Source organism: Hypanus sabinus, chromosome 2 (genome assembly GCF_030144855.1).
Source record: "Hypanus sabinus isolate sHypSab1 chromosome 2, sHypSab1.hap1, whole genome shotgun sequence".
Lineage (NCBI taxonomy): Eukaryota > Metazoa > Chordata > Chondrichthyes > Myliobatiformes > Dasyatidae > Hypanus > Hypanus sabinus.
Genome location: NC_082707.1, coordinates 40,344,352 through 40,370,717, shown reverse-complemented (window position 1 = coordinate 40,370,717; position 26,366 = coordinate 40,344,352). Strand labels below are relative to the sequence as shown.

Here is a 26,366-nt window from a genome sequence, read left to right as displayed (position 1 = left end):
ATTTTAATGGGCTTTTTTCTTTGGTTAGGAAGAAAATAAAAGAAACTTTCTAACCCTGGTTAACATCACAATTTACTGTAGCTCTTCTTTCATTCCTTATGAGCTTGCTTCAGAATAATTATCACTGCACTGGCTAATATACCATTAACCATTTACCTCAGTGTCTAAATGCAGTCATTAGAGTTGAAGGTAAAGCATGGAAGAAAACAACTATGGAATTATTTCTGTTGACGATGTTTTGGAGTTTTGCTGCATCCCTGTGTGTCACATTTTGGAGTTAATAACAAAGTATTGTTGGAACTCTGATGTTTTTTTTACATTTAAGCAGAGCTGAATAAGCTGCAGGTTATAGGATGAAGATGGGTAACTGCATCTGAATCGCATTAATGTAGTGGAAGTGTGACGTTGAACCATTTTCACAAATCACTGTATTTCTTGTTTCCTAATTTCTTTTGGAGTATCTTGAGTAAATCTACTACAGAGTTAGTCAAATGTGTCAGTAAATAGCATTGCATCATGTTTTTAAATGTGGGTTCATTTGAAACTTGAAATCTAATCATTTTTTAATGCAGTGTATGGAACACCTTCCTGGAGCATGACATTATTACGACACAAAACAAATAATAGGTAATCAAGTATGTTTGAATTCAGTTGGAAATTAGTTATGGAGAAGCGTATTGTATTTATTCAGAATACTTTTTGTTTGACTTGCTGATGCTATCTGTGAATGTTTGTGTTAAGTGTGCGTGTGGTCACTTGAACTGAATCTTCTAACCATGTTGTTTTTGCTCTGGAAGGACATCTTTAAAGTTCTGTGGAAAAGGAATCTCCTCCTGCAGAAAGCTGCTCTCTCCAGAAATGTGTAGTACAGTATGTATCAATTTTACTGGGGTGGGGAAGTTGAAAGCTGGGAAATGAAACAAAAAAGGACCTGGTAGTGTTTGGTCAGTGATGGCTGAAGTTTGTGATTTGACAAATTAAAATGGGTGATCCTTCTGGTTTACATAACAACTTAAGAAGCAGAAGCAGTATCTGCTTGCTTTGTAAAAAGGAAAAGAACAATAAGATGAAGAGGCTTCAAGGTATTCTTACTTGGGGATGGGATGGTGGGTGGAGTTGGGGTGCTGGTTAATTGCCAGTGTTTCTAAGGAACTTGAAGAAAGAATTGGCTAACTCTATAGGTTTTATTAAGCATGGACTGTAGCTTGGGATAGTGAGCAAAAATATTTAGTTGTGAGTGGAATTCTCATATTTTTGCAAAGATAGAACTTTTTCTATTAAGCTGTTTTTGAGGTATATTTGAAATATCTTGCTCTGAAGATCTGTTCTGTGTACATTCCACAATCTCTGATTTTGGAACATTATTTGAAGTGATTTCATGTAAAAGTGAATCAGTAAACCAGTTGAGGTGGAGCAAGATGTAAGGAAACTTGAAAATTTAATTTTTGCTCATGAAGCAAGTTTTTTGGTGAAATGATTCATTTGTGTTTTTTTATTCAAAGAGAGTCTAGTTCCTTATTGGGGGAAAAACATCTTATTTAAAGAAGTTACTTCATTTTATATTGCTTTCTGGATTGAGTTTTACAAATAAAAATAAACTGGTTATTCTAATGAGATAAAAGCTTAACTGTAATGAGAAGAGTAGCAGTAGAAAATTCCTCTGGCCACGCAGTCAGACCACTTCTAGATTTATCTTTTTCAAGTCAAAAGCAATCTGCTTGAATTTTTTTTTTCATAACTGCCTAGAATTTCCTTTCTTTGCATTGGGAAAAAGTTTTCATTGATTAGAAGTGGCATGCTAATTGAAGTTTTTGTACTGTTCTGACCAGCAAGTTAATATGAAATTTGAAGTTTTCTAAATTTCAGTGATGTTTGAGAAGATGTTAATGGCTTGTTGAGTAGTTTTTGTATTCTGCTTATGCGATAAGAGTTGTATGAAATCAGAAGACCAAGAAGGGGACTTTCAACTGGGTTTGTTTCATCTTTTATTTAAATAGTAGCTTGATGTTAAGGCTGAGGAAAAGTACTGTATGTTACGGAAATGCATTGGTTTGCTCAAGCGCAAATCCTAGTATCTAGCTGAGTTGATTGACAGTATGAGGAACCCCAGAGTACTCTTTTCCAGTTTAGTATTGGTGTACACAAGTAAGTCAGTACTAGTAGAATTGGAGTCGTTTTTTAATTGTTTGCTCACGTACTGAACAAAAGCAATGGTGAAGGGTGCAGCTAAATTTTAAGCTTTGTGAAAATTTGATGTTCCCATAAAATACTTTTATATACATGCTCAAGAATGGAGATCTGCATAATCCATGTAGGTTCACTGAAGGGAATGAATATGAACTTTTTATTACAGTGACTTTGGATCAGTGGAAAATGGCTACTCTTAACTGGCATTTGGAAATTTAGGGAAGAGGCAGATTACTTGGTATTCTTATGCATCAAAGAAACGGTCTGCTTTTTAAATTGTAGTTTTATTTGTTAGTTTGATTTCTCAAACAACTTTCTAACGCTTCTTGAATTGAAACCAAGTATACAGTTTTCCCCTCAATATGAGAAGAGCTTTGGTGCATTTTCCTGTGAAGTTCATGAAAACAGCAATTGACAGCTGACATAAATATTGTATTTTTGTCATGAACTTTGGGTAATTAGCCTAAAATTAAAATAACGCAACATTTGACATTTAACAATCAGAACATGTGCATTTTATCTGCCAATCCAGTTAAGTATATATTTATATTATGTTAAAATATTGATAAGTATTTTATTGCCCAGTCCATTTGTTGCACTTTTAAAATACCAATGACACGAGCTCCATATACGTCCTCTAACAAACGAACAGATTATCGTAATTTGTAGACATTTAATCCTTTAGTCTGGAGTTACTGAATATAAGTCGAGTCAAGTTTACTGACAATTAACAAGAACGTGTTCAATGAAAAATTTGAACCAGGCACTTAGGCAACACAATATAAATTGTACAAGACATTGGAACCAAAAAAAAACTGCACAAAACAGGACGCTTGTCAAAAAAACAGAGGTGAGTAGGACTTTCATAGTGAACGACAGGACCCTGAGGATTGTTGCTGAACAGAGGGACCTTTGAATGAATGTACATGGTTTCCCGAAAGTGGAGGTACAGTTGGACAGGGTATTTGGCCTTCATAAGTCAAGGAATGGAGTATAAAGTTTGGGAGGTCATGGTGCAGTTGTACAGGATGCTGATGAGGTTGCATTTGAAGTATGCATTCAGATTTGGTTGCACTGCTCTAGAAAGATGTTATTAAACTGGAAAGGGTAGAAAAAGATTTTCAAAGATGCTGCCACAACTTGAGGGATTGAGTTTATAAGGAGAGTTGGACAAGCAAGGTCTTTATTCCTTGAAGCATTGGAGACAGATGATTTGATGGAGGTGTATAAAATCATGAAAGGCATAGATAGAATGAATATACTGAAGTCTTTTTCCTCAGGATAGGGGAATCGAGAACTAGAGTGTATAGATTTTTGAGAGAAGGGTGAGATTTGACAGGAACTTGAGGGGGCAACTTCTCTACACAAATAGTGCTGCCAGAGGAAATGGTTGAGGTCAGTACAAGATCCTTTAAAAGACAGTTGGATAGTTATGTGGATAGGAAAAGTTTAGACGTTAATCTGCCAAAAGCTAGCAAATTGAACAAGCTTGATTGGGGCATCTTGGTTGGCATTCATCAGTTGGGCTGAAGGGCCTGTTTCTTTATTGATATTACTCAATAATTTACTTATTAAGATACAGCGTGGAATAGGCCTTCAAGCTACACTGCCCACAACCCCTGTTTTAACCCTAGCCTAATCACAGGAGAATTTTACAATGACCAATTAACCTATCAACTGGTCCATCTTTGGACTGTGGGAGAAAACCCATGTGGTCACGGGGAGAACATACAACCTCCTTACAGACAGCAGTGTGAATATAAATAAGCAACATAAGTCCATGGAAGTGCAAGAGGTGATTGATCATGTTTCATTGTTGAGGTAGGATTAGGGTTCTGTACAAAGACCTGTAGCTCGTAAGAAAGTAGCTATTCCTGAACTTGGACGTGTAGGACTTCAAGCTTCTGTACCTCATTTTAATATGGCAGTGAGAAAAGGGCATAGTTAAGATGATAAAGTATCTTTGATAGATGCTGCCACCATGAAGTTTTCTTTGTACTAAGTATATATTGTCAATAGCAGGGAGAGCTGTGCCCATGATCCTTATGTAGATATTGTCTAAAGTGGGGAGGGCTGTGTCCGTGATGATTTATATAGATACATTCAATAATGAAGAGGGCTGTGTCTATCATGGAACAGTCGTGTCACCTACTCTATGCAGCCTCTTGTGCCATACCAGTCCATGATGCTATCAACCAGGATACTTTCAAGGGTTTATCCGTGGAAGTTTGTGTGAACATTTGGTAATATGCTGAATTTTATTAAACTTCTAAGAAAACAGAGGTATTAGTATGCCACCTTCATGATTGTATCAATGTTCTAGGGCAAGGACAAGTAATCTGAATTTGAACCTGCTCACTCTTCACCCCTGACCCACAAATGAAAACCGACACTTTTGCTGTCTTCTGCTGTCGTTAGCCATGAAATTAAAAATAACTGGTAGTTGTATTCTGGAAATAATTAATAAACTATAGTATTTCACATGTTTCTGGACAGGTATTTCAAAAGGAGCCAAAAGAATCATAGTATAGTTAAGGTTCAGAAGAAGGTTACTTAGCTCAGCAAGTTTATGGTATCTTCTGCTCCAGATAACAACCAATTCAGTCATATTCCTTTACTCCTTATCTATTGCCCTGCAAGTTATTCATTCTGAAGTGCTGCTGAAATTGAAAACACTGCTGCTGTTTCCATCATCACTGAATTCCAGATCATTGGCCAAAATTTGAATTGTCTGTCTCTTAGCCTGTTATTTCTGTATCTACCTGGACTAACCCAGTCATTATCTTCAAACCTCCACTGGATCTCCTCACAAATTTGCTGCAAAGACAATTACCTGAATTTCTGCAGTCAAACATAGTTAAAATCTTTAATCACTGAAAACTTGGTAGTTAAGTCATGGAAGATGAGGAAAAGCTGATAATTTGATTACTTGGAATAGGCATTGACATTTTTTTTAACCTGATTATTAGCTAGAGAAGGATGATTGATTGATCTTGAATGAATTCTAAGAATTTCCTAGGATTTCTTTTTAGGATTTTTGTCAGTGAACAAAGGATGAAGAGATGAGAGAATCTGTTACTTTAGAGGAAAGTCCACTACATTTTCTGCTACTTTGGGTTTTTGAATAGTGTGATTTATTTACAACTCAAAGAGCAATAGTAAAATGCACAACAGAAGCTTTTCTTAGCATTCACAGGATAGCCATGTTAAAGATGCATTGGAATGCAATGAGGAATCATTTGCAAGTGGTCATCATGCTTTAAGGTAAGGTAGTGATTACAAACAGTAACATTTGCAGTGCAGTTTAAAGCCATCCAGTCAGCATCTTGATTTTAAATTTTAAATTGATTATACCAACAGTTTATTACAGTTTTAATATTCATTGGAAATATTTCAATGAAAGGAAATTACTGTGGAAGAAAAGAAACAATGGATTTTGTCTTATCCTTACTTTGATTGCAATCTTAATTTCATTACTCTTTTAAAAGTCTTGTAGAATAATGTTCTCCTTTGTGATTTTACTGTGTTTGGAAATAATTCAGTGCATGCTGTGTGGGAATGCTTTCTTTTATTGGTATGCTTTTTTAAATGTAGGCATTTTCAGAAGGTAAATGTGGGCAGGACTTGCATGACAATTCTGAGCAGGGATGGTAATAACTTGGTTCAAGTTAAAAATTGGGATGAATAATCTTTTTGAAATGTTCCTGTTATAGCGGAGACAAGAGACTGCAGATGCTGTACTTGGAGCAAAAAACAAATTGTGGAGTAATTTAGTGGGTCAGACAGCATTTGTGGAGGCAGATGAATGGTTTATATTTCAGGTCAAGGCCCTGTATCAGAACAAAGGGTCTCACCATGAAACGTTAACCATTCCTATTACTATTGTCCTTTATAATGTTTTGTGTAGTCTGATCACCACTGGGCTGCTTTTAATGACAGAATTGTTCTTGTGCCTTCACTAATTCTTTATTTACAGCTGCTAAGGTGTAAAGTCTGAATCCATACAAATTCAGTCTTCCATTGAAATTTCCATTCTTATAGAAGTTTTTATATGCTCTGTAAAATGTTGACTGGAGGTTTTCCAAGAACAGCTACTTCACACTTGACTCGCCTAGTGGAGGTGATCAAGAAATGGACAGCTGCTTTTTTATGTTGTGATCTGCCATGGAAAACAATTATGATGGAATCAGCTACCGAGAGAAAATGAGATGAGCGATTCAGCGTCACAACACACTTCCAAGTAGGGCTTGATTCTCCTCTGAATCAGTCAGAAAGAATTGCTGGGACTGCAGTTAATGTTTAACTTGCAAATTAGCTCTATTTACAAAGCTTGTATGATTCATTTACTGATGTGACTATGATTGAACTGATGGACCCAAGCAGTTTCTGTAATTTCTCCAGAGCTGTTTTATGTCTTTCTAAATCTTTACTGATATGTTTATCTTGCATTATGCTGCATTGTTGCCTAGAGTTCTGATATTTGGGTGCATGTGCATGCATATTTTGTTTTCTTTCTGGTGGACGTTTTAAATTGTACACTTGTGTGATACATCAAAGCTCTGCCCAAAGTCTGATTTAAAATTAATTAATGAATATATTGAAATGATAGATGCTTTGTATTTATAAAAATACATGTATATTTTGGTTTTAGATGCCAATTTGATCTTAGATTTTTATGTTTCTCCAAAATTTAATCAGAAGAATATTGCTTGATATGACTGTATAAGTTAGTAAAGCAAATTTGTAATGCGAATGAGGAAGCACACATTGATCTGGAACAGCAGTAGTTTTGCCAAGTAAGCTAGTTAATGGAGTTTTAGGACTTGTATAGCTTCTGTACCTTGGCTCTACTTGTTAATATTGTCTCTGCTGTACCATAAGTATGGAAACAATATGCTAAAATAATGCACAGAGTAGGCAGAACCAAAGTTTAAGTATTCAAGATGACTGAAATCATTAAGACCATAAGATAGAGGAGCAGAATTGGGCCATTTCATCATGGCAGAACCATTTCCCTTTCAGCTCCAATCTCCTGCCTTCTCCCCATATATCTTCATGTCCTGACTAATCAAGAATCTATTAACCTCTGCCTTAAATATATGTAAAGACTTGGCCTCCATAGCTATCTGTGGAATTTGTTGCCACACTCTAGCTAACTGTCTGACTAATTAAGCAACTTAATGGCAGCAAAAGACATCAATGTGTTATGGGCAATATATAGTGAAACTGTATCAATGACATTTGAATAAATCCTAATGTATCACTATTAATAATAGTCATCAGGTTTTTTACTGTAAAGCACATCCCTATATTTAGAGAAACTCCATGGAAGTTCATTGGCAAGTACAATTTTAAGCTATACATGGTTACCACGGTAAATAATATTGATGTTGAAATCATGATGAGCTGTAAAGTCTATTTGCCATAGTCCAAAGAACTTGAATTGCTTGTGTTCTCATAGCTGGAAGAATTGAGTAGTTAAGCATTTTTCTAAGGAACCCCAAAATATTTAGTATTTATCTAGGTTCAAGTTTTAAAGAAAATGAATGAGAAAAATAAATTCTAGGTAAAATTGAGCTCAAATTCCTCCTTTTTACCTTATTCCAAAATACATTCCTGTTTTTTTTTTTAAAAATCTTCGTGGTCATGCTCCTTCCAATTATAAATATAAACAATAATTCCCCTTTTACATTCCTCGACACTAACTCCTTGGAATGGAAATGTTGAATTATATATAACTTTAAAAAAAGTTTAATAATTCCCCATAAACATGAGATTCTGCAGAAGCTGGAAATCTTGAACAACACCGGCAAAATGCTGGAAGACCAGTTTCCCTTTAATGTATTGGAATGAGTGCAAATAGAATGATTAAAACTGAAGAGTTTTAATGAATAGTCTGTTACATTCCTTGCTTGTAATTGCCATTACATTCTCATAGGTTTATGTTTCATTTTTGGAAACATCCATAAGTCAGACAATACCTTATTTCTGATGGCACAATTTGATGTAGTGAGCCAAGCACTGAATCTTTTTGCATTTTTCCAAAAGGAAAAAAAATACATGCACTGGAAAGCAATGTAGTTCATGTAATGGTGTTCTACAGCATCAACTTTTCATCAAAATACTTAACATTTTGTAAAATGTCATTGCCTTATTAATGTACTTTATTGAGATAATTGCCCGTATGTGATAGCAATGTAGATGAAATGGACAGAACTTATGAGAATGAAGAAATTTGTGTAAATGTATTAAATACTTGTATTTTTTTTGCACTTGTATGTGAATTTGATTGTTGGAACTGATTGAAAAAACAATAAATTAGTCCCCCCTCAAATGAGTTGAAATCATGATGTGTTAAAAATACCATTTTTATAGTTTCTATTTCCTCTTTTTCTATTCATAATGTTGACATCGATATTGTAGATTGTGCAGGAAGTGAATATTTTGGTTGAAGTGAGTATCACAAAATATTCTAATGTGAGTTTTTTTTTTGCTTTTTACCGGCTTTGGTGTCATTAAACTCCCAGCGTTTACTTTCAGCTGTGTTTTGCAAACACTACCAATTCACTCTTCAGTCAATTGTAGGTATATTGTTCTGATTGACACAATGGAACATGGTAAAATTAGTAATGCAAATTTTTAAGATATGTACACTTCAGAAATCTTTGTTTTTAAAATAAACTACAGAAACATTTTCATTTTCACACTAGTGTTTTCCTTTTCTAGGCTTTTCTTGTGAAACGTCTTCTAGATTATGCAGCACTGAGTGAGTCGAATCTGCAGTATGGTTTGCTGTTGAGTCTTGGGCTGTTTTTGACAGAAGTAATCCGCTCCTGGTCATTGGCAATGACCTGGGCATTGAACTATCGCACTGCTGCCAGGCTTAGAGGAGCTGCCCTTACCATGGCATTTGATAAAATTCTGAAACTTAAGAACATGAAGGAGAAATCTTTGGGTGAGGTATGTTTCCAAAGCTCGTTATAGCAGTGATACATAGAAGTTGGCGAATAGAAATGATATGGATTTAGTAAGAGACTAAAAGTACTGAAATTTAAGGATTGACATGCAAAAACTGGATCATGAAACTTTCAAGGGATAATTAAGTTGCACTGTACAAATTTGGCATCAAAATTGATACAAAACACCCATTCTCTACAACAATGGATAGAAAGTTACCTAGCAATGGCCTGAGATCTGCAACTGTGATTTCCTCATTCCTCTCTTTATCAGGTTGAGATCTTTCTGGCCCAATGCTTCCCAAACTCCATGGGGAGGTCCAAGCCACATGAAGGCCATGTACGTTAAGGAAACATTACCCTAGAAAGCAAAGCTCCAGCCCCAGCTGTAAAACTTTTGAGAGACATTGAAATGGTTTCTAAAGTTTATTAAATATCATCAACCATGCTATCTCCAGTGAAACAGAGAATTTCAAGTATAGGATTGAAGTGGCCCATTTTATTAATGGACGTCACCCTCCCTGTTGCACCATAAGTGCAGAGGAATCAGCATGATGGAGCACAGCTGTGGTAGTGAGTTAATAGATTTAACGTTCTAAGTTTTGCAATTATTCAGGGACTTACTTTGAAGGACCTTTCTTGGCTTTCACCTAGGCATGTAGATGCCAATAGCAGTCCTTTTCGACCAACAGGCACTTACTGGCAAGAGCTGGACCATTAGTTTGAAAAGCAAAAGTTAACAGGGACATTTATTAGTTAATTAGAAACATAGTGATTAGTAGCAAAATGAAATTGGAATGACATGTATTTTGTTTTGTTTAACCAGTAAAACCCATCTAACTTTGATTTGCTTTCTGTCCAGCTTATCAACATCTGCTCCAGTGATGGACAGCGATTGTTTGAAGCTGTTGCAGTTGGAAGTTTGTTGGCAGGTGGACCTCTTGTAGCAATTCTGGGAATGATTTATAATGCCACATTGCTTGGTCCCACTGCCTTCCTAGGGTCTTCAGTTTTTATACTCTTCTATCCAGCTATGGTGAGTAACTACTAGTTTTTCAACACAAAATAAACTGGGTTGAAGAGCAGTTATGTACTGAAGGTGGAGCATTGCTTTGATGTTTATTATGCAGTAAAGTTAATTTTGAAATAAATTCAATGGTCGTAGACAGTGAGCTGGCCACTACTATTACATGCTTTCTTTGATAAGCTGTTGTTGCCATGGGATTTGACAAATTTCTGACATACAATATGATTTAAGCTTCTATCAGTCTGGAACTGATGATTGTAATTAATGGTATGTTATTTGTTTCCATGTTGCATTTTTAAGATTTTTAAGTTTGCTCTTTTTTATAGTTTTCACTACCATGTTAATCTTTTCCCATTTGAAAGTGCAGATTTTGTGTAAATTGGTGATTTTAGTTTGAATTTCACTTCTCTAAGTCTTTATTTTCTGAAAGTACAGAGTGATTATAGGGATGATCATTAAAAACAATAATCTCTGTGTGCTGTATTTTGATGTCAGCTGTTCTCATAATGCATTGAATGAAAGAACCTATTGTACCCATCCTGTACTGGAGGAATCTCAGTTTGTCTCTTTATAGTAAGCAGTCCTTACTGTCTCTTCCATTTGTATTTTTTCTGTATTGAAATAGATTTTTTGCACTTATCACTGTTACTGCCTTTCATTGAAAAAAATTATGGTAATGTATCATACAAGTTATTATAGGAAACATTATGCTCTGCAAGGTCAAATTATTTTTTGCTTTTCACATGCTTATTTTGCTCGTTCCTGCTTTTTTGCTTCGACACTGCCTTTTTCTGTTCTACTTTCTATGAATCAAAAATATTACATTCCAACTTTCCACTTTTTAAGTTACTATTAAAGATGTACATATATCTTTGTTATCACATATATTTCCTGTCTGTTGGAGCTCTTACAGCTGTTGCAAGTCAGAAGTCATGCTTCGCACTGAAACTTGTTTTATTTTGTAAAAGATGTTCGTGTCCCGGCTGACTGTATACTTCAGAAGGAAGTGCATTTCTGTGACCGATGAGCGTGTTCAAAGAATGAATGAAGTCATCTCTTACATAAAATTTATTAAAATGTATGCCTGGGTGAAGGCATTTTCACAGAGTATTCTCAGTGAGTATGGTATACCAAAGAAATTAAGTTCTTCAATTCACTATATACTTTAAACTGATTTAATTTTAGTCCCTGTTAGAATTATCAATATTTGTTTACTCCTGATTTCAGACAACTTCAGTGGAAACAAATTACTTAACTCTAAACCCCTTAATTGATTTGAAGATTAGTAGGAGTTTCCGTTTACACTTTAAGTCTTAACCTTTTAACCAGAAACCATTATTTATTCACCCTCTGCATATAGATAAATAGTTCATGGTTCACATGATACAAATCAATATTCTGGATTTTGCAGTAGTGATGACAACAGGGCAGCTAGCATTTGTTGTCTTTACTCTGTAAACATCTTTAGGATTTCCCAAACGTTCATTATTTTAATGTGCAAATCTAGAATTTTGCTTAAAATAATTGTGTATATGCTGAGTTTTTGCAGCCTCTTTCAATAGTCAAGGTAAATTAATTGAATTAATGGAACTTGTTCATGTAAAGTACATGAAAATTTTTGTACGATGACTGTGATTTTGGTGGGAATATTTCTGCTTGTCAAATATTTAAGGCCTAAAATATCTAATTGTATGTTTATTATAATGTTCCTTGATAAGTATCTCAAAATGGTTTACTTTTTAAAATGTGTTACTTTAAGTTGTATCCGAATTTTATGTTCACGTTCTCATCTAGTGTTTGAAAATTGTTTATTAAATATAAATTGTATTTTTTCCTCCTTGAATTGCTGTCTGAGAATGCAGTCTAGTTTAATTATGTCTCAGCTACTAAAGGCCATGCATGTTTGAAATGATATTTGGTAACAGTTGAAACATGATATTTCTCATCATCGAGCTTGGAAGATCTTTTTGCAAGGTTGCCATGCCATTAACTCCTTTAAGTTTACCATCATATGTCATTATCATTGATTAATCTTTGTGTTAGTAAATCTTGTGTACAACAGTTCTCACCATATTAACTAACTTGGAATTGCCTCATATAGCTGTAGCAACCTAGGTTCTTTCCTGACCTCTAGTATGTGTGGAGTTTGCATCTTCCCCCATAACAAAAATGTACTGGTTGATAGGTTAATTGGCTACTATAAATGTCTCCTTGTGACAGGAATATCAAAGGGCTGCTGATGAAAATAAGTTGAAAAGAAATTTTGTGGTCAGGATAAAACAAAATACTCTTGCGAGGTAGCAAAGGTTTAGTGGGCTGAAAGGCATTAATTTGTGTTGCAAGGACATAGTAAAATGTGAGAAACTTTGAAAATTTACATGAGTTCTACAACTCTTTTCATGTTGTGAATTATATTATGGGTATTTTTTGAGAAATTAATAAAGGTTTTCTGTTTTCACTGAAATATGCATGTCATCACATTGGATTTCAATTTAAGTCTTCATTTGCTCATGATCCCTTTTGTTTTCCTTGCCAGAAATCAGAGAGGATGAACGCCAAATCTTAGAATACGCTGGATATTTTCAAAGCATCAGCGTGGGTATTGCTCCAGTTGTTGTGGTTATAGCAAGTGTAATTACTTTCTCTGTCCATATGCTCTTGGGCTATGATCTTACTGCTGCTGAGGTTAGTCTGCATATTGGAAATTTTTAACTGTTTGAAGGAAAAACCCTGCTGTGTTTTTTTTTGTAGCATTTTGAATAGATTGAATGGTTTACAGGTATCAAATATGATGCGGCGAGTGTTGATGTTTCCTCTTACGGGAGAATAAAAGAAAACTCTGAGTCAATGTGCAAAACTAAGAGGGCAAATTTAATTATTTTCCTTGGATAAATCCTCAGATGGGTTTTACGTGTGAAACAAAACAAAATACACATCATTCCAATTTCATTTTGCTACTAATCACTCCATGTTTCTAAATAACGACTCCTTGGATAGTTGGAAATCTCCTTCGACTATGACTTGAAGAAACTTCATAATTTTAAGGCAGAGGATGTGGAAATTTAATGGGTCTGGTGCTGAGTGTATTGAAGATCAAGCATTGATTGGTAGAGTATCTTGTGGGACTAAGTAGCCTAGTGCTCCCTTTCAAATATCTGTATGAAAATTAAATTAATTGAAATGATTCTCATTCTAAAATATAGGACTCCGCTCTGAAACTAAAATATAACTTAGTGTTTCAAGTAGAAATCCTTGAGATAGCGGTGGAAAAGTGACTGCTGTGAGCAGCTGTATAATAAATTGAGTTGGTCAGCATTAATGGCTTGCACATGAGTGCTTCTTCACTCCTTATTTTGACTGAAAGCAATACAACTCCAGTCAGCTCCAGGAGTAGAAACCATTGAATGTTCCTCAGTGATGAGATAGGCTAACTCTCCAAAGTGTCAGCCAGTAACCCACCATGTCCACCATTTTTTCTCCAGCTTGATAGCTGCTTACCCCATACATGGATCTGTGAATACTTGTACCTCCAGGGCACACTCAAAAAATGAAATAATTGCCTACATCTAGATCCTCATTGGATTGTCAAGGTGTCCAGGAACTCGGTCTTCGTTTACAGTCTGTATACCTTCCCTCCAACTTCTCCAGCCTTTCCAATTGTAACACCTTACATAGCCAAGCTATTTGGCAATAGTAGAACAACACGGAAATTTGGGAAACTGACTGGCCACAAATAATCATAAAGCCCCTTGATTGCGATGAACTCTGAGAGCCAACCTCCTGTTGGAAGAATATTCAGGAACCTTGTGATAGAAACTGAATATTCTAAAAGCTATACTTATGGAAATTTGGGGTGGTTTACCAGTCATTGGAAGATCTATAACAAAGTTTCAAGTTGTTGAACGTCAACTGAGTTAGTAGCCATTTTACTTTTAATGCAAACTGCTTGAGCTGTTAGTATTTCTATTCTTTCAGATTTCTAGTGTTCAAAATTCAGTATTGGTGTAAAATGTTTAAAATGAAGAAGTGAATGATACTAAAACATGTTTTTACATAATCTGTGATCTAAAGAAAATGTTTATGATTTTATCAATTCTATTTTTAGGTACAGGGTCAATGACACCTGCGTTACCAGGCATTTGCATTTTTCCATAACATGAAGTCATGTCGTCAAAAAACACAAATTAAAAAAAATGTTTATTTATTTGCACTTGTCCCACATGAATTCTGTGAGAGCGGATTTAATTCTATGTCTTAAATTTTGCGTGGTTATTTGTGAATTCTGTCAGGGGTGAATTTCCATTGCCAGTCATACTTTCTCAGTTAGATTGTTTCTATACATTGTTATTAGTGGTACATGCAGTGGGCTCGGCAAAGCATTGCAAGTTGGCAAAATGTTTTGTTCCATTGGTCTCTCCTTAAAATTGAACAGTCTTATACTAAACATTGTGTGAATTGTTGCAGATTTTCATTAGGAATTATTCTGGTATCTTAGCTGAAATTGTTTGCACATTGGATGAAAAATCTTAAGAGCACCCTCTTGTGTCATAAAAGGTTAAATCCGGATGGGCTACTGTTCCCCAGTTTTTTCAGTGGAAGTGTTCAGCAATGGTAACAGAAGTCAGATGTGATCTTGTACGGACTAGTAGGAAGTTTAAAAAAAATAGTGTAAGTATCAGAATAGGTTTGCTAATAATCTCATATCTGACTTCAGATGGTAAGGTGTTAATTGGTACAGAAAGTCAAAAGAGGAGAAAGTGTTAGATTTCGTTCCAGGAGTACTTTGGGAATCAACCTGTTTGAGATCTTGATTCCAGTATTCTGCCACTAAAAATTAGAAGTAGGGGTAGATGAAGGAACAAGTTTCTTGCCATTGATATTTAGTTTTAATCTTTTATTAATTGTCATTATTTCAGATTTTTGTAGGTATGAGTCATCATTCAACCTCCTGATCATCCAGTGTTGTGAAAAAGCTGACACTGTTTTGGTAGATCTTGGCATGAGTTATCAGTGGGGGTGGTCCTCCACAACAGCCATACAAGTATCCCTCGCTTTACAAATATTCAGTTTACAAACTTTTGCTGCAATGTCATGGACTCTTTGGGTCTTGTCATTTAGGAAGCTATTTTCACTATTACAAATAGCACAACATTTAACCAAAATATCCACAGTGCTTTTGTCTAATCAGTTAAATGTATGAAATTTTGCATAAAGCAATTTCCAGATATACAGTCCTCTGTCAACTAAGCTAAAAGCTATTTTCAATCCAACCTTCCTGTCATCCTCCATTTCTAAAATGATTGCACTGGAAGGCCGAAACGTCGCAGCAAGAAAATTTTCAAACTTTATTTTGAAACAATCATTGACTTGATTAGCTTTAGACAGCTTACTGCTAGGTCCACAATAATGCCCAGTGGAGTACCATTAATGATAGTAGTTGTTGTACTGAGTTTTATTTGAAAATTAATGTTTGAATCCCAGAAGACATTACCGATGTTGCAAGTGAATAATAAGTCATCAGGACCAGAAGAAGGCTCTCAGCCCGAAACGTCAAATGTTTACTCTCTTCCATAGATGCTGCCTGACACACTGAGCTCCTCCAGCATTTTGTATGCGTTGCTTGGATTTCCAGCATTTATAGTTTTTCTCTTGTCAGTAATATGATTAGTGACTTGAAAATTTATGATTTAACGGTGTAAAAAAAGATAGATGAATTTTCCCATTTAATGTTCATCCATGGTAAAGGCTTTGTGACTTGAATGTTTGTGTATTTTCTATTTGGATATTAAAATCCTTTCAATTTGTTTGTAAATTTCAGTTTTTCACCATTATATTCTTTAATTTCAGGCCTTTACTGTGGTGACTGTTTTCAATGCTATGACTTTTTCCCTTAAAGTCACTCCATTCTCCGTCAGATCACTTTCTGAGGGATCCGTAGCAGTGGATAGATTTAAAGTAAGTTATTTTTCAAAAACGATTAATTTTTAAATACTTTAAACAGAAATGTTGCTTTTAAGAAGCCCGATGCTAGCTTTGGATCAAAACCTAATTTACTGTTGATGAATTGGTGATGGGGAATTAATGGAAAAGTGGGGAGAATAAATAATGGATGATTGTAAGTGGGTGCAGACTTGGTGAAGTGAAGGGTTGAGTGACTGTAACTATAATGATATTCCTGGATTTGAGTTGTATATTAATGAAATGTTCTGTCCACTAAGTGATAGGAAAATCGAGTGCTGAAGCACTTTATACACATCCGTATCATTTCTTAAGACTTGCTATTTTATCCCTGACAGAACTGTGGAATTTTGACCATAACTCATAATCCAGGAAGTTGACTGTAGTTATACAGTTTAAAAATACAAATTCTAAGTCAGCAATCATTGTCTTTTCATGTTTATATAAAAGTAGTCCATCTTCCAACCACTGATCATGTTTGATCACGTGTTTCACGTTGTTGCGAAAGACGGTCATCATTTTAGACATCAAAGTGAGAACCTCACACTGTATAATTAGTTTGTTTTCTAATGACATTAAGTATTCTGGTAATATCTTTTATATTGATAAATGCAGTCTTTCAAAGTGAATAATTATCAGTACAGGTTTAAACTGCCTTAAATGGCCAGATTATCAACCTTGGCACCAGGACCTATCAGAAAAGTTCTTCATCAGTTACTGACCTTTAAATCCCACATTCACCTGCAAAGCCGTTCCCTTGCTATATTAATGGCAGCTGACTCTCTCAGCTTGTGGGTTGACAGATGGCATCCTTTTCCAACTGTCCCATGTCACAGAGATTTTCCGGCACACTTGAATCACTGATAATGGGGTGCCTTGGAGTAATCACCATATGTTTTTGACTTGAGCTGATGTAATTCTGAACCATATTAAGGATTTTGGAAGTTCTGTGTACAGGCCATGTGTACAGCGTAAATTATTTCAAATCTCCTTGATTTTGTGCAAATACTCAAATGTGTCTAGTTGAAATAAACAGGATAACTTAAATTCTGCCAATTACTGTCTTGTAAGTTTGCTGTCTAAGTCATCAGCAATGTCATGGAGAGTATTGTCGGACAGTGGCTTCAAGCAGCTTATTTATACTCAGCTGGGGTTCTGCCAGGATTACTATGCTTCTGTTTTCATTATAGCTTTTATCCAAGCAGTGAGACAGTTGAATTGCAGAGATGAAATATGAATTATTGCAATTATGACAGCATGATAGCAATTGACAGTGTGGCAGAATTGGAAAATACTTCACTACCTGAAATCAAGCTTTACAAAGAAAAGCAGACTGTTCAGGCAGTAATTAGATGGATTGGATTTGTCCCTTTATAGTGAACAGGTGATTGTAGGCATTAACCAGTAGATGCCAGTGTCGTAACTACTGGAGCAGTTTAGCAGGAGTCACAGCTAATTCTGGAGCTTGGGTCTACAGTCACAGCTGGGATACTTTTCTGACGTATAACCTTTTATGTATCGACTGTTCTTGAACTTTTTTGATATCATGAGAAGGGAATGGAATTTGTTAAGGACTGGCTTCCATGAGGGTAATTCAGGAAGTAGCTGAGATAGAGAGCTATTCAATATTTCTGGCTGAATGTACTGTTGCAAGAAAAGTTTGTGAACCCTTTGCAATTACCTGGTTTTCTGCATTAATTATTAATAAAATGTAGCCTGATCATCTAAGTCACAATAATAAACAAACATGATCTGCCTGAACTAATTACACACAAAGAACTGTAATCTGTCGTCAGTACTGAGTGCACCATTTAAACAATCGTAGCCTAGGTTCAAAAAGTATGTGAACCTCTGAGATGATGCCTTTTACAAAAGCTATTTAGAGTCGGCTGTTCCAGTCAATGAGATGAGATTGGAGATTTGGATATAGCGGTGCTCTGCCCTTTTTTAAAAAATAGACACACACAAAATCAGTTTACTGATAGAGCCTGCGCTTTTCAAGAAAGACCGCTTTGTGTGCACCATGCCTTAATCAAAGCAACTTTCAGAGACCTTAGAAGAAGACTGGTAGAGATGCAGGAAGCTGGAAAAGGCGACAAAAGCATTTCTAAAGATCTAGTATTCATCAGTCCACAGTAAAGAAATTGTCTCTAAATGGAGAAAACTCAGTACTGTTGCTATTCACCCTAGGATTAGACATCCTGCAAAGATCACACCAAGAGCACAATGTGCAATGCTGAAGGAGGTAAAAAAAAAAGTACCCAAATGACCTGCAGAAATCTCTGAAACTTTCTAAAGTCTCTGGAAGAAAAACACTGAACAAGAATGGTGTTCATGGAAGGACACCGCAGAGGAAACCACTGCTCTCCAAAGCAAAACATTGCTGCACGTCTCAAGTTTGCGTAGTCCCATCTGTATTGTTCCACAGTGCTTCTGGGACAATATTTTGTGGACAGATGAAATAATAGTTGAACTTTTTGGCAGAAATGTACACTGCTATATTTGGAAGGAAAAGGGCACTATACACCAACACCAAAACCACATCCCAACTATGAAGGATGGTGGAAGGAGCATTGTGGTTTGGGGCTCATGGCCTAGACAACTTAAAATAATTGAGGGAACAATGAATTCAAAATTGTCTGAAGACTTTTTTTTTACAGTAGAATGTCAGGGGTAAGGGTCCATCACCTGAAGCTTAATAGAAGTTGGATGATGCAGCAGGACAACGATCCGAAAGACATTAGTAAATCATCAACAGAATGGTTTAAAAAGAAGAAAGATTGTGTTTTGAAATGGCCAAGTCAGAGTCCAGATTATAAACAAATTGAAATGCTATGGCATGACCTAAAGAGGGCTGTTCATGCAAAAAATATTGATGAACTGAAGCAGTTTTTTGTGGAGGAATGGTCTAAAATTCCTCCAAGCCAATGTGCAAGACTGATCAACAGTTACCGGAAATGTTATTCCTGTACAAAGGGGTCACACCAGTTACTGAAAGCAATGGTTCATATACTTCTTCCAATAAATACATGTAATGTTGGATCATTTTTCTCAATAAATAAATGAACAAGTATAATGTTTTTGTGCTATTTATTTGATTAGATTTTCTTTATCTAGTTTTGGTACTTGCGTAAAGATTTGATCACATTTTAAGTCATATTTATGCAGAAATAGTGAAAATTCTAAAGGGTTCACAAACTTTCTAGCACCACTGTAGATGCTTCTGCTTCCACCTTTTCTTTCGAACACATGCTAGACCCTGCCATGGGGATGTTCTTGGAGCCTTGTCTTTTTTTTAACTAGCTACGTAGTTGTTCACCGCCATTCATGTTCAGATGTACTGGGAATGAGGAGGGAACATCAGTCTGATCTGATGGTTGTGACACCACTTAGCAAAATCTATTACATGCTTATACAGCCCCAATTCAACCATTGAACTAGCTTCATGATAATGATGGAGGGAAGGATGCACTGGAAAATGATGTAAATGATTGTGGTATTGTCCATTTCTGCTACTGCTGATGTTTCACAGCTTTTTGTGGATGCTTAGTTTCAAGCTAATCTCTTCTGAGACAATTCTATTTAGCTCGAATGTAGTGCCGCACAACACGAGGATTGAGAGGTGAGACTTTGTATCAATGACTATGTGGTTAATAAATCAAACTGCATTTAAAATGAAGTGTTCTATTAAAACAGAGAAAGTAAATAAACACAAAAGTATTATTTTGAATTATCTTCCTTCAGATTGAGTCTTGTTAGGGTATAGTTACACCTGGAGTTAGTTGCTCCTAATGAGCTACATTTGGTTTTCAGCATCTCTTCCTTTAACCTGCTGCTGTGTATTGCTGCCTGTGCCATTGGCTTATTGTGCATTGACCAGGTGTCATAACTTTACACCTCTTCAACCTGTTCAGAGTTTATTTCTATTGGAAGAGTTTCACATCATAAGAAAAAAGCCAGAAAGTTCTCAAATCGCCATAGAACTGAAGAATGCTACTCTGGCTTGGGACTCCCCAAATTCTAGTGCTCAGTCCTCGCCGAAGATGACACCCAAACGGAGAAAGGACAAATGTGAATCCAGAGGGAAGAAAGAGACAAAGGAAATTCACCAGAATGAACAAAATGGTCCTTTAACTGAGCAGAATGGATATCTTCTAACAAACAGTGACTTACAGCCCAGTCCAGATGAGAAAGAAATTTCTCTGATCAGTCCAAGATTACAGAGGACACTGCACAATATCAATCTTAGCATAGAAAAGGTAAGAAAAATACAAACGTTTGATTATTACAAAAATGATATATCGTTACAAAAGATAACTTGAAGCAAGGTTTTTTAAAATATATAACTTGCCTTGGCCTTGTAGTTTGCACAACTGATGGATTAATTTAGTTTTTTTGATTTCTTGTTTAAAGGGATTTCTCAAATCATTTTGATATTCTATTAGTTGTGACTGATCTTTCTCATTTCTGACAGGGGAAGCTTGTTGGAATCTGTGGCAGTGTAGGATCCGGCAAGACATCCTTGATTTCTGCAGTTTTGGGTCAGGTAATGCATTTTTAAGTTTTCATCTACAAAATAGTTGCATTGTATATGGCAGAATTAAGTTACAATCTTAGAAGTTATTAGGCCACACATTATTTCCTTGAAGTTATCTTATAAAGCAAATTCACATTCATAAAGCTTGAGTTTTTATTGTCAAATTAGTGTGGAAAATAAACATTTTAAGCCTGCATCACTGGAAGTGAAACATGCAGTTTAGCCTTTAGTAATTTCCGTTCTAATGCCTCGTGTCTCTTTTTTTAATGAGTCTGGTAATTACAGATCAGTTGAGCTGGAAGTATGGATCTGTAAGTACTGAGCCAGATCTTTCTGGATACAGCCTGCTGTCCCAACCTGTTGCTCATGACTCACTCACTTCTGTATGTTTTTTTCTGAATACATTGGCCTTGATGAACTGATTACCACCCTCCTCCCCACCCACCCCCACGCCATCCCAACCAATAGGGATTGAAGTGAAATTAACCCTCCTGTTATAACCTGACACCCTTTTGGACTTTGCCAATTTGTTAGTTATCAGAGGCTTTTTTATGTTAATAACTGTCTTTGATAGAGGCATTTCGAAACAAGTCACAGATTTAAAAAAAACACTAAAAAGATGTTAAACAGCTGATACACAATCAAGAGCATTGATAAGCAAAAAAAGCCATTTGACCGTGTCCTTGGATTCAAGTGAATGGAGTTCCTCACATTCCATTCATTAGCCCTCAATACTGTAAAGTTGAAGCATTTGAATCATTTCTTCATGTTGATGTTGCACTACTGGATCAACGATGAGTCTGGCAATATAGCAGTTGGTCAGCTAGCCTGATTTCCATTATGACTTAAAAATTTCTATGTAACAACACATGGCAGTGATAAAACATGGACTGCTCTTAGCTGAATGTCTTTCAGCATTATTCAGAAAATTATTTCAAATAAACATTGAAAAAAATAAAGGAAGCAGAGAAAACGCAATAGATTTAAGTTTTCCAGTTCATTCCATAAGCCTATTACAGTACTCAAATACTTGATAAAAGTCAAATAAACTATTCATTCTGGGAGTAGCTATGTTGTGTTAAGAAAAAAAAGTAGTCATGTAGCTTGAGTTCATTTAGGGTTTCAAAAGCAGTTAATAACTCTCCTCTTGTAAAGTGAGATCTGTGGAAGAGAGATACAGGTAAAACAAATGATAAAGTTTGCAGTGCCTATATATATTTTAAAAAAAAATTCACCTCCCCCCCCAACCAAAAGTCTTCATGTTTTATTGTTTTACAACATTGAATCACAGTGGATTTAATTTGGCTTATTTGACAATGATCAACAGAAAAAGACTCTTTCATGTCAAATTGAAAACAGATCTCTGCAAAGTGATCTAAATTAATTACAAATATAAAACATGAAATTATTGATTGCATGAGTATTCCCCCCCCCCCATCCCTTTAATATGGACACACCAATCATCACTGCTGCAGCCCATTGGTTTTGGAAATCAGATAATTAGTTAAATAGTGATCTGTTTTTGGAGATCTGTGCAGTCAATATGTTTCAATTGATTGTAGTAAAAATACACCTGTATCAGGAAGGTCCAACTGCTAGTGAATCAGTATCCTGGCAAAAACTACAACATGAAAACAGAGAATACTCCAAGCAACTTGCGAAAAAGTTATTAAAAAGCACAAGTCAAAAAATGGGTAAAAAAAATTTACAAGTCACTGACTATCCCTTTGAGTACAGTTAAGTCAATCATCAAGAAATGGAAAGAACATGGCACAGCTGTAAATCTGCCTAGAGCAGGCTGTCCTCAAAAAAGGAGTGATCATGCAAGAAGGAGACTAGGGAGGGAGGCCACCAAGAGACCTATAACAGCTCTGGAAGAATTACAAGCCTCAGTGGCTGAGATGGGAGAGACTACGCTTGCAACAACTGTTGCCCAGGTGTCTCACCAGTTGCAGCTTTATGAGAGAGTGGCAAAAAGAAAGCCACTCTTGGGGGGGAAAAAACATATGAAATCTCAGTTGGAGTTTGCCAGAAGGCATGTTGGAGACTCTGAAGTCAGCTGGAAGAGGGTTCTATGTTCTGATGAAACTGAATTTGAGGTTCTTGGTCATCAGATTAAACACTGTGTCCTGTGCATCATCAAAAACACACCCTCCCTACTGTGAAGCATGGTGGTGGCTGGGCCATGCTGTGGGGATGCTTCAGTGCAGCAGGCCCTGGAAGGCTTGTGAAGGTAGAGGGTAAAATGATTGCAGCAAAATACAGGGCAATCCTGGAGGAAAACCTGCTGTAGTTTGCAAGAGAATTGCAACATGGGAGAAGATTTGTTTTCCAGCATGATAATGACCCCAAGCATAAAGCCAAAGCTACACAGGAATGGCTTAAAAACAATGAAGTTAATGTCCTGGTGTGGCCAATTCAGAGTCCATACCTCAATCCAATTGAGAATTTGTAACTGGACTTGAAGAGACTTTTCACTCACAATCTCCATGCAATCTGACAGAGCTTGAGCAATTTTGCACAGAAGAATGTGGAACAATCGCAGTGCCCAGATGTGCAAAGTTGATAGACTTTTCCACACAGACTCAAGGCTGAATTGCTGCCAAAGGTGCATCTATTAAATACTGACTTGAAGGGGGTGAATACTTATGCACTCAATTATTTTGTGATCTATGTTTGTAATTAATTTAGATCACTTTGTAGAGATATGTTTTCAATTTAACACTGAAGAGACTTTTTCTGTTAATCAGTGTCAAAAAAGCCAAATTAAATCCACTGTGATTCAATGTTGTAAAACAATAAAACATGAAGACTTCCAAGAGGGATGAATACTTTTTATAGGCACTGTAGGTTCAATTGCTGTACCTTGAGAAAAGAATAACGATGGATGTATAGAATATGTTCTTAAAAGTTATTGCAGACTACACTTGCATACAGTATAACTCATTGGGTATATGATGGCAGCCAGTTTGAGGAAAGATGAGATAAGCTAATCATAAACAAGAGAAAATCTGCAGGTGCTGGAAGTCCGAAAGCAACACATACAAAATGCTGGAGGAACTAAGCACGTCACGCAAACTCTATGTAAAAGAGTAAACATTTGATGTTTTGGGCCAAGACCCTTCATCAGGACTCTGATAAGTTAATGTTCTTTTGCAAAGAGGGGTGACTGAGGGAAGATTTAAATGAGATGTATAAAATTATAAAGGGCTGAGAGGGAATGGCAAGGAATGACTAGGTTCCCTTAGTTCATATATGTCAAACTCAAGGCCCGCGGGCCAAATGTGGCCCGCGGTGGAATTATCTTTGGCCCGCAAGATAATATCTAATTACTATTAAAGCTGGCCCCAGTAATCAAGGCGCCTATGGCGTATGATATGGCTAATGCTGAGTTTATTCAGGTACCAGGTTTTCGGGGTTTTTAGTGTTTATTCGGTTTCCCTGGTTTATTTCCTGAATATCATTAATGAATAAATTTTTCTTCTATTAGAGCTGGCCCGCCAGTATATTGCATGCACCACTAATACTACAAATCCCACAATGCACTGCCAGTGCATTGCTCATGCTTGCCTTACTCTCTCATCAGCATCCTTATGGCGCTAGTCACGTGTGGTCAACTTTCAGCTATCCCTCTCCCCAAAAATGGCTGAACGAAAGGTGGACTTTGAAAACAGGGGTTTTCAAGGCAGGTGGGAGGCAGAGTATATGTTCGCAGATATAAAGGGCAAACCTGTTTGTCTTGTGTGCGGAGATGGTGTGGCTGTAATTAAAGAATATATCGTAAGACGACACAATGAAACAAAACACCACGACAAATACAAGCATCTGGACAAGAAACAGAAGCTCCAGAAGGTAGAAGAGTTGAAAAGAAGTCTGGTGTCACAGCAGGCTATGTTCACAAAAGCCAAAACACAAAGTGAGGCTGCTGTAAAGGCTAGTTTTATTGTGGCAGCAGAGATCGCTAAATCAGCCCGGCCCTTTACCGAGGGAGAATTTGTTAAAAGTTTGCGACGTCGTGTGCCCAGATAAAAGGCAAGCATTTTCAAATGTGAGCCTGAGCAGAAACACCGTTGCTGACCGTGTACGTGAGCTTGCCACCAATCTACAACAACAGCTGGTGGGGAAGGGAAGAGATTTCATCGAATATGCCCTTGCTGTGGATGAGAGCAGGTACACTTCTGATACGGCCCAATTGTCAATTTTCATTCGTGGAGTGGACTCAAGTCTGTGTGCAACAGAGGAACTTCTGGGATTAAGATCAATGCATGGCACAACTACTGGAAAAGATCTCCTTGAAGAGGTATCCAGATGTGTAAATATAATGAGGCTGCCTTGGGATAAACTTGTGGGACTGACGACAGATGGAGTGCCTGCGATGTGTGGTCAAAAGAGTGGATTGGTGGGCAGGATCCGGGAGAAGATGCGGGAGGAAAACGGCGCAGGTGAGCTGACAGCTTATCACTGCATCATACACCAGGAATCGTGTGGCAAAGCCTCGAAAATGGAACATATAATGAGCACCATAACACGAGCAGTTAACTTCATAAGAGCCAAAGGTTTAAATCACCGTGAGTTCAAGTAGTTTCTGGAGGAGTTGGAACATAATGATTTGCCCTATCACACAGAGGTGTGATGGTTAAGCCAAGGAAAAGTGCTGAAAAGATGTTTCGTGTTGCGTGAGGAGATCTGTCAGTTCATAGAAAGCAAAGGGAAAGACACAATAGAGCTCCGGGATAATAAGTTGCTTTGTGAAATGGCGTTTCTGTGTGACATCTCGAGCCATCTCAATGCGCTCAACCTGAAGCTTCAGGGGCGGGGTCGTGTGATCACAGACATGTACGCTGCAGTGAGGGCTTTTAAAACCAAGCTGCGCCTGTGGGAGACGCAGATGCAGCAAGAAAACTTGAGCCATTTTCCGTGTTGCCAAACTATGAAAGAGCAGGTTTCTACCGCAGTGTTCCCACGTGCAAAGTTTGCTGAAAAACTTAGCATACTTGGTGCTGACTTCACATGGCGATTTGCCGACTTTGAAGCCCAAAAATGCAAGTTTGAACTGCTCGGTAATCCCTTTGCAGCTGACGTGGAAAGCGCACCAACCAACATACAAATGGAGCTGATTGAACTCCAATGTAGTGACACACTCAAGGCAAAGTATGACTCTGTAGGCGCTGCACAGTTTCTACGTTTCATTCCCGACACAATGCCCCAGCTGCGTACCCAAGCTGCTCAAATGCTCTCTATGTTTGGCAGCACATATCTGTGTGAACAACTGTTCTCTTTGATGAAGATAAACAAAACATCACACAGGAGTCGTCTTTCTGATGAACACCTTCACTCAATTCTGAGGATTTCCTCAGCTCAGAGCCTGACTCCAAACATTGATGAACTTGCATCCAAGATGAGATGCCAAGTATCTGGCTTAGACTAGTGTGAATCACAGAGTGTTGGCCTGTGGAAAAATGTTTTCATTAGAAATTACTCTGGAAAAGCTGCAGATAAAGCCATAAGAAATAAATGCAACTGATTTTTTATTTATTTAATGTTCAATGTTGTTTTTGTAGGCAATAACCTAAGCTTTGTTAGTTCCAGGTTAATATGTGTAATAAATTCATTTCAATAAGTTTTGCAATAAACGCTGAACCAGTCCGGCCCTCGACTTGTACCGATTTTTAAATTTTGGCCCACTGTGTCTTTGAGTTTG

General features: G+C 36.8%; 1 protein-coding gene across 7 annotated transcripts in view; it reads left to right on the top strand.

Moving 5' to 3' along the window:
* Nucleotides 1–26,366, top strand: part of abcc5 (ATP-binding cassette, sub-family C (CFTR/MRP), member 5) — a 136,149-nt gene that overhangs the window by 24,341 nt on the left and 85,442 nt on the right. For 6 of the 7 annotated variants that reach the window (XR_009506872.1, XM_059944643.1, XM_059944647.1 and 3 more), the window contains 7 exons: nucleotides 8,914–9,147; nucleotides 10,006–10,179; nucleotides 11,139–11,286; nucleotides 12,707–12,855; nucleotides 16,018–16,125; nucleotides 20,043–20,387; nucleotides 20,603–20,674. Coding sequence is in view for 6 of the 7 variants with exons in the window: in XM_059944643.1 (XP_059800626.1) it covers nucleotides 8,914–9,147; nucleotides 10,006–10,179; nucleotides 11,139–11,286; nucleotides 12,707–12,855; nucleotides 16,018–16,125; nucleotides 20,043–20,387; nucleotides 20,603–20,674 (1,230 nt within the window). In the remaining variant the exon portion in view is untranslated. Of the gene's footprint in view, nucleotides 1–5; nucleotides 871–8,913; nucleotides 9,148–10,005; nucleotides 10,180–11,138; nucleotides 11,287–12,706; nucleotides 12,856–16,017; nucleotides 16,126–20,042; nucleotides 20,388–20,602; nucleotides 20,675–26,366 lie in introns of those variants that run through there. The other variant, XM_059944690.1, reaches the window with a different exon arrangement.